Source organism: Momordica charantia, assembly GCF_013281855.1.
Source record: "Momordica charantia cultivar OHB3-1 chromosome 2 unlocalized genomic scaffold, Mcharantia_2.0 BLBB01000002.1, whole genome shotgun sequence".
Classification (NCBI taxonomy): domain Eukaryota; kingdom Viridiplantae; phylum Streptophyta; class Magnoliopsida; order Cucurbitales; family Cucurbitaceae; genus Momordica; species Momordica charantia.
In genome coordinates this window covers 5,034,278-5,047,487 of record NW_028275160.1, presented here as the reverse complement: position 1 = coordinate 5,047,487, position 13,210 = coordinate 5,034,278, and the positions used below count along the sequence as shown (strand labels likewise).

At 29.0% G+C, this 13,210-nt stretch overlaps 2 protein-coding genes across 2 annotated transcripts; both read left to right on the top strand.

The window, feature by feature from the left end:
- The first annotated feature begins 4,692 nt into the window (after positions 1-4,692).
- Positions 4,693-7,382, top strand: LOC111018094 (transcription factor JUNGBRUNNEN 1-like). The gene is made up of 3 exons (XM_022294043.2): positions 4,693-5,109; positions 5,710-6,029; positions 6,706-7,382. Exons 1-3 carry the CDS (start codon positions 4,929-4,931, stop codon positions 7,117-7,119), a joined length of 915 nt encoding a protein of 304 aa, XP_022149735.1. The 5' UTR covers positions 4,693-4,928; the 3' UTR covers positions 7,120-7,382.
- A 1,589-nt stretch (positions 7,383-8,971) lies between these two features.
- LOC111018012 (UDP-glycosyltransferase 91A1-like) lies at positions 8,972-9,481 on the top strand. Its single transcript, XM_022293934.2, has one exon. It carries the CDS (start codon positions 8,972-8,974, stop codon positions 9,479-9,481), a length of 510 nt encoding a protein of 169 aa, XP_022149626.2.
- Positions 9,482-13,210: the final 3,729 nt, after the last annotated feature.

Genomic DNA, 13,210 nt, shown 5'->3' with positions numbered 1-13,210 from the left:
AATATTTATTTTGAATTTCTTACTCTCATCTTATAACTGATTTTTTTTAAAAGAATCTATGTTAATAAAAGTGTTGTATTGAGTTAGAAAATCAAATATCAGGGTAATAGGTATTACGTATTTGAGTTAAGGAAATTAGCGAAGATAGCAAAAAAATCTTTTATGTATTTCAAAATATGTCACCTATTTTTAGAATTTTTATAAAAATTTTCACTTATTTATATAAGATATTCATATATTAGTAGTACATCAAGACATTGATATCAGTAGTATATTAGATGTATATCATATACATATTACACAGACACTCATATCGGTAGAATATCAGATGTATATCACATATATAACACATTCATATATATCAGTAGTTAGATATATTATAAATGTATATCATTTGGGTAAAGTTGTTTGGATCTCCGTTTTTTTTTATTTAAAAAGAAGTGCTATAATTGAAAAAACTAGACGGGTTGCTATTTTATTAATTTTAATATATATATATATATATATTTTTTGTCATATTTACAGTCGTCTCACTGTAACTAGGCGTGAACGGACCATAAAAACAATTTGACTATATTCACTTCAACCAAAATTAATTTACAGTGATGCGAAATTTTTATGGCACTTTTAACAAATTCGAATAATAATTAATGGCAAATTGATTATTTGCTTCCACCAAACTTTTCCCAGTACTTCCATTTTAAAATATGCCACGTACTTTAATTTACTCTTTTTTTTTTAAGAGAATGAAAACTGTATATAAAAAAAAAAACCCATTACATTATTAAGAGACAAAAATAGTTGTCAATTATTGGGTTAGTTCATTTATATGATCAATTTTGGTCCTTTTATTAAAATTAATTAATATTATTCAGAGACAAAATTAGTTGTCTTCTTTTTCAAAGAAAAAAGAAAAAGAGAAAAAAGAATTGTCTTATTGTATTTATTTATTTATTTAATTTTTGAGATATAGTTGTGGTGATGTTGACTTGACATATTTTAATAAATTCTTCCCTCATTTTTCTCCAAAAATATTCTATTAAGTGTTGAGCTGTGCATTACTTTTTCAGGGGGTTTCCATAGATTCTTGATTTCTAATTTGAAGTTATGACATTCTAGTAGCTTTGGATTTACAATCCACTTTGAGTAATTCTAATATTTAATTTCTGCATCTGATATTTATATATCGTCATTCCCTATTTAATTCCCCATAAGATATAGGCCTAATTAAATTTTTTTAAAATAACAAATTCTATTTAGAAAATTTTCATCCAAATTGTAAATATTACTTAAATAGTTTCCAATAACTATTATATTCTACTGCATATATCATGTTTTGAATATAATTATTAGAGCATATATTCATAAACTTGTGAAATGACAATAATGGTGTTAAATTACTAACGCATTGTTAATCTAATTTGCATAGTGTTTGGTATATTTGATTTTTTCTCTTTGGAAAGGGAGTGTGTAGGAGTTGTTTATTATTTCAATAAAAAGTTTGAATTTATTTATAAACCAACAAATTTATAAACTCAATTTCTAAAATATCTCATTCTTTCTTACCTATCAAATGAAGGATATAATTATATAGAGGATTCTTCAACAACGTATGTTGCCATGAATCTTTTTACATTATTGCTAATGATTTTCAACGACGAAAAAAGTCTTGTAGTTAATAAAACTTAAATGAAAAATACCAAGATTAATCCTTTTAAAAATAAGATGATCGGATACTCTAGAAAGACTTATTGAAAAAGGGGATGACATTGTTAGGGACGATAAACGACTCCACATTCTCATAATTGTATTATCCACTTTGGGTATAAGGCCTTCGCGACTTTGATTTTGATTTCACTAAAAAAGACTACATACTAATAATAATAGAGAAGTTGTCTCTCACTTGTATACTCATGATCCTGCTGGAAATGACTATGTCAGGCGCATGACTCTGATACCACTTAACAAGGTATCCTTCTACATTATTGTCTGATTTGAACATAAACCCAACCTCATGAATTTACTTTTGGTTTCAATTAAAAAAAAAAAGTCTCGTGCTAATAGAGATGTTATCTATTTATATATCTATGATCTTCATTTTTTCCTAATCAATAATATAGAACTTTGATTGCACTAAACCGAGCATAACTCAAGTGGTTAAAGTACCTATCTTATTTGCTTTTTTTTTCCTTCTAATAATAAAGACCAGAAAGGCACTAAATTTCCTCATCTTGTCTTCTAATAAAATAATAATAATAATAATAATAATAATAAATTTGACTTGAAATAAAAAATTTAAATTATTTAAACCAAGAGAATTCCTTAAACAAAACAAATTGCATTATGCTCTGTTCCCTTTTTGTGGTTTCCTAACATGTAAATGACAGCGCTTTAATGGCATCAATTCCAATTAATATTAATTCTTTCTTCATAATTGGCAACTAATCTTTATCCCATACTTATATTTATTTATTTATTGCAACAAGTGGACATAAATAAAGTATCATAAAGAATCTAATTATACAATTTTAGGTTCTAGAAAGTGATGCCTACTTCCCAACCATAAGCTATCTAAACTGATCTTTTAATTTTCTTACTTCTATAAACAAACTTTATAAAAATAAAAAATAAAATTTCTAAATTAGCATCACAAGTTTTTAGGTATTTAGAATTGGGATCTTCAAAATAAACCCCTTTTATCCAATCTTGACTATTAATAATTCTTTTGAATGCAAGTTAATTTTTTTACTGGATTTTTCATGTTTCAAGGAAAAAAAATAGTTTTTTCATATAAAGAACCAGCATGGGGTACCATAGATGAAGATATTACAAATTAAGTAGAAAAAACGTAGATTAAATTAAATTACATTTCTATGTTAATTATATTGTCTATTATTAATTAAAGTTTATTTAAATATTTATATAAATATCATTAGCGAAGAGTAATAAAACTGAGTTACAAATTACTAATTTATAAATATTACGAGATTTATAGTGTGACATCATTATAATCTTGGGTATAACGGGTTGTTTTGATGAAAAGAAAAGAAAGAAAAAGGAAAAAAAATATTGTACTTTAGAGTTCCATCGATAATGTCTTATTCAATTTTCATGATGCATTTTTCGAGTGCTACCAATAAGTGATAATTATTTGGACTTTTGTTAATCTTTTACTAATAACTTGGACGTGCAGTAAAATTTAATATTAAACTTTTAAGAGTATGTTAAAAAAATATTTTTTGTCAATCATTTTTATGAAATAACATTTGAAAATTTTATATATAGAATTTGACGTGACAACTACCTAGATCTCAAGTGTGCAAAAATGAAGGGCTTGGGGACTGGTGAGGTAAAAATGAAGACAATTCACATGGGTGGAATCCTGATATATATATATATATATATATATTAATGGTAGGGATTATACTATTATAGATTTTAAATTTCAAAATTTAAATAGTTACATTGCCCAAAGATTTGGGGTTAAAATCTTATATAAACTAAACCATTACCTTTCATCTCGAAATAAATTGTTACTTCAATAAAGTAATACATTAACAAAAAATATAGTTTTTTAACCAAAATTTAAAAACATAGAAACAACTAAGACCCCCTTAATTAATGGGAAGGAATCGAAGTGAGAATGAAATTTTTTTTTAGAATGGGAATTAGAAATCGATGTTGTTCACTAAAACTATATGGAATTGGAATATGAATAAAATGTATAACAATTAGGAGTATATCCCTTTCTTATATATTTCTAGCTCATTTTAAATATATTATTGTGCTAATTCTTTTAATTAAAATAATTATTTATTTTGTTACTATTTTATTGAGAGCAAATATTTTTATTATAATAATTTATTTAATATTAGTAAATGATAAATAATTAAAATAAATTACATCAACTAAAGACCAACCATCCTTTAATAATAAAATTTTATTATCCTAATATTTAATAATATGAATTCTATTTTAAAAAATTTATTGATATTAATTAATAATAATAAGTATAATTATTTGTAATATTTTATAATAAAATTAAAGTTGTAAAAATTTTTATTTAGAATAAACATAATTAATAGTATAAATAAAAAAGAAATTATAAAATTATAAAACAATTTTATTATTATTATTATTATTATTATTATTATTATTTAAATAGATATCACAATCACTTCATTAGGTAGGTTAATAGGAGAGGCTAAATAATAGCACTCCCCTCCAGAGAAATAAAAGATATATCATAATTACAAATAATAAAAAAAAAGCTTGATTTTGAATGACTCGTGAAACCATTAATTAAAAAACTATAAGTTTGAAAAAAGAAATGATAAAAGTTGCAAAATAATTATTATAAAGGTCTGAGGCTACAAAATAAAGAATGAGATTACATCTTAAAAGGAGGAGTGATTATAAAATTTGAGGTGATTCGCATTCCTTAATTCTGGTCTCCTCAAACTAAACGAGACCTAAATTGCAAAACTTAATAGAATAGGGGATAAAAATGCAATTTAAGCACAAACAAAAATTCAGCTAATTTATTCAGCAAAAGATCGATTATGATTATTATTAAATGAAGAAAATAGAAACATCTTGCCAGTTTCCTCAAGAGAAACAAAATCTAAAATGAACTAAGCGCCAAATCTTACACTATATTTTAGATTTCCACTTCTGAAACTCCAAAACATTAAACATATATTATTTGTAAAGAATGAGTCTTTCAAGAACATGGTGATGGTGGAAAGGATTTGTGTTTACTTTATACATTTTTTCAGTCAATTAAAAAAAAAAAGATCCAAACTTTTAGAACCCCCTGAGGTTCCATAACCTTATAAATTTAAAGCTCTCCCTTCCAATCAGTTCCCAATTACTCTCACCCAACTCTCTCTTCTTCTTCTTCTCCATTTTTATTGTGTTGTTGAACGATGTTCAGTGCAGAGCCTGAGCTTGACGACTATCAGTTCCCGCTTCCAGGGTTCCGGTTCCACCCTACCGATGAAGAGCTCGTTGGATTTTATCTCCGGCAAAAGGTCGATAAGAAGGCCACCAGCACCGAGCTCATCAAGTCCATTGATATCTACAAGCATAACCCATGGGACCTTCCTAGTACGATTCATTCCGTTACTTATATTATTTTATATATGCATGTAATTTACGACGATCTAATATTTGAAAAGATAAGAAGAAGTTAATTAAACCAGAGTTTATAATATAAATGAGTTACGGTTACCTAATTAGCTTTGAAATGATATCCGTGAATCTTGATATTTACCTAGATTTGATTCAAGATTTGAGAAACTATTCTAACTAGATTCCATTTTTTGATTTCACTCGAACGGTTAAATTTATATTTTGACTTTCTTCACTCTCAACCGATGAATGTAAGGATATGTTCGCCATACCATTCTTCCACTATGTCAAGATATATAATAAGATCAGATCCAAAGGTTCCTATCAATTGCTTACTTTTTATGTTTTCGGATATATTAAGAAACATTGAGTTGTCTTGTTCATAACTTTTTTAATAGTGATATACTATTTAATATGGATTTCTGTACGTTTTTGTCATCTTCTCTACAATTCACTGAACTAGAGCATTTTTTTTTCAAAATATATGATTCAAATTAGTTTTGACCACAACATATATACAACATCTGATATATTGTTCTTAACTTAAAATTAATTTTGTGTGGAAATTGGTGGCAGATGCTGGAAATAATTTGGGGGACAAAGAGTGGTATTTCTTCTGCAAAAGGGCAAGGAAATACAAGAACAGTATAAGACCAAATAGAGTTACAGGTTCAGGGTTTTGGAAAGCAACTGGAATTGACAAGGCAATTTACTCACAAGCCAAAGCCAACCACTGCATTGGCCTCAAAAAAACCCTTGTTTATTACAAGGGAAATGCTGGCAGAGGCACCAAAACTGAGTGGATGATGCATGAGTTTCGCCTTCATTCTCTCAACAACCACAATACTTACAGCTCCTTCTTTGCCAGAATCAGAAATAATGTCCAAGAAGCAGCTGTAAGAAAAATATTCCCTCTTTTTCTATTCGCTTCGATTTGAGTTACTGATCTATCAGGTCGTATAGATTTGTGTTAAACAACAATGAATCTATCGGGTCGTGTAGATTTGTGTTAAACAACATGAATGAGTTTTGCCCTATGCTAATAGTACTTCAAGTTTTTGGATTTAGTGGCAGTTTAGTTTAATTAACACATAAGATCACGCATGGAGTCCTGTGTTTCAACTCTTGCAATATCAATTCCTTTTCATAATTACTTTGTTGGCTGATTTTGTGCTAATTGTTGTACCCACGAGCGAGGGGAGTGTTGCTTTTTTTTTCTCCTTATAACTTAGAAATTAATGTTAGGTGGCTTCTTTAGTTGGATCCCTATAATCGGGATATCCACACGATCACCGGACATTATAACCAACTTTGCGGGACTCGTTCCTAAATAGGGGAAAAGTCCCCGTACGCAGCTTGCGGGGCTCGAACTCAAAAGAGATATCCCCATTTGACCACAAACCCACTATACCACCACCCGCGAGTGGTATTAGTGTTTATAAACTCAACTTTCAGAAATAGGAGATCACAGACAAAATAGAACAATTTGTTTTAGAACTCTCCACTAAAAAGGCTCAGCCTTTCTTACTTTTTATACTAATATTTACATTCTACTTCAATGTTTAACTGCAGGAAATCTGGACATTGTGTAGAATCTTCAAAAGAAGTGTTTCATGTACAAAATTTGCACCAAATTGGAGGGAGATTGCAGCAGCCAATGGTCATTCAATATTTGGAGAAATGAACTCAAATCCACACAGTGATGATCATCAGAGTGACCAATCTTATGATAGAGAAAGCACCTACATTAGTTTCAGCTCTTCCTTCATTAATTTTGATGAAAAGAAGCCTCTAGTTTCTCATCAATGGAATCCATTGATGATGAATTTCAGCTCCATCTCTGAACAAGCTCCCTCTTCTTCTACAATTGAATCACCACCATCAAGCCTCTCAAATTTTTATGGGGATGCAACTGATCTGTTTGGATACAAAGATAGGAAGAATCTCCAATTAGTACTTGACCAATTTTCTAACATTGATCCATGACTATCTCTGTTCTTATGTAAATAATCTTGGGTTCGAATCGTTTTTGCTTTTTTTGGGACAACAATTTGGGGATACGGGAGATCGAACCTTCAACTTTGAGGAAAATAGTACATGTCAATTATCGTTGAGTTATGTTCCTGTGGGTTCTTTTTACCCTTTTTTGTGAGAGTTTGGTGACAAAAAAAAATATGTAGCTTAGTTTTCTCTCTCAGGATGAAATAAAATTAGAAGGGTGGTTGTAATTAGTTATGCTCTGGTTTTAATTTTTGTATCAAATTTTCTATTGAATTACTCACAGATTAAGTTTAATGAAACATCTTTTTAAGTTAATTAAATTCTTATTGACACATCTTCAATATTAAAAAACAGCTGTGTTTAATATGGGAGTATAATTAGCAAAATATAATTGGAATTTTTGGTTTCAAATTGATTTTAGATCGAGTGAAAAATAGTCTATATGGTATGTTGAATAGAGTCTTTCTTTGTTCAACCAAATGTTTGGCTATCAAAATTAATACATCACTATGGGTAAAGGTCAGATTCAAAGTTTTAAACTTTTCCACCACAAGAAATTATTTTGTCTACCATTTTTCTTTTATATAAACCTCATTTCCAAGTGGATGAGAGTGATATTTTATAGATCAGTGAGATTTCTATATGAATTAAATTTACCTTAACTCATTAACCTAGACTTTTGAGTTCACTAGTCGTTAGAACAAAATATCTAAATTTATCTTAACTCATCAACTTAAATTTTTGAATTTATTAGTAGTTTTTTCTTTCATATTGATATATGCAAATAAATTACTTGGATTTTAGGACGTAATTAAATTGAGGTGACTTAATTATATGTTTTGATCTTGGAGAGAGAGTTCTCTAGTAAAAGTCTAAGTCCCTTCTTAGAAAGTAATGTTATCTTCAAGATCAATCCAAGATGTATAATATTTTGGTTACATTACAAATTTAGTCAATGAGCTTTAAAAAGCGTAGATTTTTAAATTTTTAATTTTATATCTAATAAGTTCTTGAATATCTTATTAGTCCAAAGCTTTAGTTTTAATATTTTGTCTAATAGATCGTTAAAATTTCAATTTTATTTTTAATAGGTCCCTTACCTTTTCGATATTGATTAATTAAACACAAAATTGAATTTTGTACTTATTATGATTATGAGCTTTCAATTCTATGTCCAATATATCTTTAAATTATTATAGAAAATGTTAAATAGGTCAGAAACTCATTAGACACAAAATTTTGAAAATTCGACACCTATTAGACACAAAATTAAAAGTATAGGGACCTATTTGACATTTTTTAAAGTTCGTGATTTATTAGACACTTTTCAATGTTTAAGAGAACCTATTAGAAACAACTTAAAAGTTCAAAGACTAAACTTATAATTTAACTTAGCTAGTATATATATTTTTTATGTAGAATTTATGGCACACATAAAAGTCCAAGGGAAAAATACACTTTTAGTCCTTGAGGTTTGGAGTAGCTGTCTATTTGGTCCCTCAAGTTTTAAAATGAACATTTTTGGTCCCTAAAGTTTGAATTTAGTGTCTATGTAGTCCCTCAAGTTTCAAAATAGACACTTTTAGTCCTTGAAGTTTGAGAAATAGTTTTTAAGTTTGACTAATATTAGATGATGTGGCACTTTAATTGCTGACTAGGTAAAATATATTAATTTAATAATATATTTATGAATGGTTGGGCTTTTATTTTTTATTTTTTATTTTCTCATTTTATTCAAATTATCTCACTTTCTTCTTCCCCTTCTCCGGTAAAACTCACCACTGGCCCACCAACTGCCCAACGACCTTCGTCGGCCACGAAGATAGGACGAAGAAGAATGGAAGGTGGATCTGGCCAGAAACCGCGACAACCCAGAACAAAAAAAAATGGCGATGTAGTGTTCGTTAGAGGATGCCCCAAATTCGACCGCCACTGGATTCCAGTACTTGGAGATATCTACAGCGAACCGATTCTCCCAGTGGGTCAACTCCCCAGGACGAAGTATGACACCGAGGACCACAATCCAGCGTGGCGGCCGATAAAGGAGTGGCTCGACAAGCAAGCCAGAGGCTCGGTGTTCTACATGGCGTTCGGGAGCAAGGCCAAACCGAGCCAATGCGAGCTTGAAGAGATCGCCTTCGGGTTGGAGCAGTTGGAGCCACGAGTCGGTGGGTGGGTTCGTGAGCACTCAAGGTGGAGCTTGGTGGTGGAGGCGATTGAGTGGGAAATAGGACTGATATTGGTGACGTTCTTGGCGGACCAATGGATAAATGCGAGAGTGTTGGAGGAGAAGAAGATGGGTTATTCTATTCCCAAAGATGAGGGGGACGGATGGGCTAAAAAATAATTTTAGCCGGTATTTTTTTGTTCTGGGTTGACGCGGTTTTCGGACAGATCCACCTTCCATTCTTCTTCGTCTTATCTTTGTGGTCGGCGAAGGTCGTCGAGTCGTTGTTGGGCCAGTGGTGAGTTTTATGGGAGAAGGGGAGGAAGAAGAAAGTGAGATAATTTGAATAAAATCAGAAAAATAAAAGTCCAACCATTCATAAATATATTATTAAATTAATATATTTTACCTAGTCAGTAATTAAAGTGTCACGTCATCTAATATTAGACAAATTTATGGATCATTTAGAACTATTTATCAAACTTCAAGGACTAAAAGTGTCTATTTTGAAAGGACTACATAGACACTAAATTCAAATTTTAAGGACCAAAAGTGTTCATTTTAAAACTTCATGGACTAAATAGACACCTACTCCAAATCTCAAAAACTAAAAGTGTATTTTTCCCATAATCCAATAAGGTGTCTACCAAGAAGTGATTATGACACAGATAAATACATTACGCTTTGCGGAGGAAGTACCAAGGAAATTCAATGTCTCTAATGAAGAACTCATCTTGGCCAATATTGTAATTTTTTCAAACTTTTCTTTTAAATTTTAATTCTAGAATGATTTAATATAAAATTTGGGAGAGATTTTGACATATAAATGTCAAAATTTTAGACCCATAAAAGGTGGAGCATACAAGACTATAGCACAATTGACTTGTCTACTTTAAGCTGATAATACATGTATTCATAATTTTTCTACAAATCAAATTAAATAAAATACGAGACCCATTGTATTAACCTTACTCAATAATTTCTCCTAAAAAGTCAAAAAAATTGCACAATTAATTTGAACATAAATATATATATTTGGATAGTCAACTTTGAACGTAGTGGCAACTGAATATTTAGATTTAATTCTACAAAGAACCTTAGAAAATCTAAATTGAATTTTTAATGAAGCTAAAATATTGCTAAATATAAAAAATATTAGATATATCATTATAATATCACGTAAATCATTGTTAATATTTTTATATTTTGTCGATTTTTTTACAATACTAAAGAAATATCGATTTACTTTTTAATACCCTAATTTGGATTCCATATTTATTTTGAGTATATATTTAACTTTTGCTTTCTCATCCGCATCCAAATTTTACTATTTTTACAAAATTGAAAAGTTGTTAGTTACTTTTTACAGTTTCTTTTTTCTATACTTTTGCAACGCCCCAAATCTAAAATTCAAAATAACCCACCAAAATTGAATGACGATTTTCCCCCAATAAGTTCGATTACCAAGGAATTAATTAGCTTCTTTTCATTTTGGATCAAAGAAAATGACATTTTTAATGAGGGTTTGAATTACCAAAAACAAAATTAAACCTTGGCATCATGGAACCAACTAAATTTCAAAACTTTTCCCATTTCTAGACGTACGAACTTCCATTCAAGAAAACCCAAGACAAAAGAATGAAGAAGAGGTCATAAATTTAGACAATAATCTCTAGAATTTTTGTTTTTGGACACGACACAGTACGTAGAACCTCCTGTTTTTATATGTCTGGTTGTCCATAAATCACAAAAATTAGAACCTTAACGAAAACGATGGATGTAAGAATTTTTATATTTCTGTAATAATTCTGAAGCCGGCAAAAAGAATCGCAGAAAATTTGATAATGGGGAGAAGAAGAGGCTAAAAGAAGCCGGCCTCTGTCAATTTAAAAATTTCTCCTTTTTTTTTCTCCTTTTTTGTTTAATTTAATATATTTCGTTGTTCTTCCTGTAATTGATGATCTGAAACAAGACATAATCTCACGACTTTAATTTTGACCAAACGACTTTGACTTTCTTTTCATGTTTTTGTCCACAAGCTATTGGATTGTATCGGTTTTTTCTCATCTCTTCAAGTATGTTTGACCAAGAAGGAATCTAACTCCAATTTCATATTTTATTCGGTTGTTTAAAATTAATCTCTAGAGGGAATTCTTCAAACTAGGAAGAAGTTATTCATGGTTTTTGTTTTTTTCCAGTGATATCGATCTTTAAAATGGTAATTGATATCTTTTTATACTAAACTCAAACGGAGAATTATTTTGTATCTTAATTATTGAGTCTTACTCGAGTTTGACAAAATACGGGAGAAGTTGTACCAATACAACCTCATATCTAAACAAAAGAAAAGACAGAGAAATAATAGAAGTTATATTTATGATGACCTATATATAGCATAATTAATTGGTGAGCGATACTAAGAGAAATTATAGAACTAATTTGAAATGGATGAATCTAGGAAAAACATAATAACTGTGAATTAAACAAAAAAGATAATTAGGACTAACCATGCCCAAACACTTGATATTCAAAGCATATAATTTAACTTAAAATATAAAATAATTTTTTATTTTATTTGGATGGTGACAAACTACTAAGATTGAAACTATGTAAGAAGAAGATAGGGACAGAGATTAGGTTTGTGGGATTATAGTAATATTTTTTTAATTTGAGCTGAAGAATAGTCCTCGGTCCTTTTTACACTATTTTATCTTGTGATTAGTTTTGAATTGGCTTTAATATCTATTTTAGAACTGTAATTGAAGAAGAATGTTTTAGGCTTATCCACTTTGCTTAATTCTCAATGAAGTTATTAATTTAATGAGGTGGCTCTTAAATTATATTTCTAAGTTATTATTCTAAATATAAATTCCATTGCCAAATTCAATACTGAATGGCATCGGTTGGTTCCTTTCTTTAAAGTTAAAAGTTTAAACTTCTATATTTCGTTGTTCTAAATATCTTTTTTTTTTTTTTCATCTTTTTCTCCTGCTTGACTAATTAAATAAAGTTTAACACGGGTTTATAGTGTATCATTTTGAATAAAATATCAATTTCTTTTCTTTTTTTTCTTCTTGAATTTGAAAGTTTGATCTTACACCTTACCATTGTTCTTATTGTTGGGTTTATTTGGAGGGAAAATTATTTTCTTACCCGAATTTGCCCATCTATTAGTTCTAACCTTAAACTCGTTCAAGTTAATTATTAATTTAATTAGTTTCACTCTCATAAGTTGTCCATTTCCTTTTTATTCTTATTAATATTATTATATATTGTTCAAAAAAATTTTAGTACAAGGTGCGAATTCAAACTTGATATTTTTTTAATATGCATTAACCAATTGATCAATTATGTTAAGTTTGTTATTATTGTTCAATTTATTAATTCACTGCTGGACAAATCTAATATTCAATACTTAGAAATAGAAAGCTAATTAAACGAGGCAAAATATCTTTTTCCCTTATTTTTATTAAGGCGTTATACATTATATACAAATCATTCATGTATAATCTGAATTATTATACAAATGCATACCATATAGTAATTTTCTTTTTCTTAAACTATGGTTATAAATAATAATAATCTTGACTTGGTGAATAATGTGTGATGGAATATCTTTATCTAAACTTCTAGAGCATTATTCAAAGATGTCTTTGAACTGCTATTTTTCAATTATTTTAAAAAGATACAAACAAAACAATCCGCACTTTGCATTTATTAAATTTTAATCCGCAGTTTTAGCCGATATGTTGTAAATTTTCTTTATGATTGAAACTATATTTACATATTTTATGTGCATAAATTATTACTCGAAAAGCAAGTACTTTATGAACAATCTAGAAAAATTAAGATTCAGAATTGATCTGTGGCATAATTTTCAAAGTCAAAATTATCAGCTTTTGGCTGAGC

Coding starts and splice junctions, on each gene's coding strand:
- LOC111018094 (XM_022294043.2), top strand. CDS start 4,929: ATGTTCAGTGCAGAGCCTGAGCTTGACGACTATCAGTTCCCGCTTCCA. Junction 5,110..5,709: donor TAACCCATGGGACCTTCCTA/GTACGATTCATT, acceptor AATTGGTGGCAG/ATGCTGGAAATAATTTGGGG. Junction 6,030..6,705: donor ATAATGTCCAAGAAGCAGCT/GTAAGAAAAATA, acceptor GTTTAACTGCAG/GAAATCTGGACATTGTGTAG.
- LOC111018012 (XM_022293934.2), top strand. CDS start 8,972: ATGGAAGGTGGATCTGGCCAGAAACCGCGACAACCCAGAACAAAAAAA.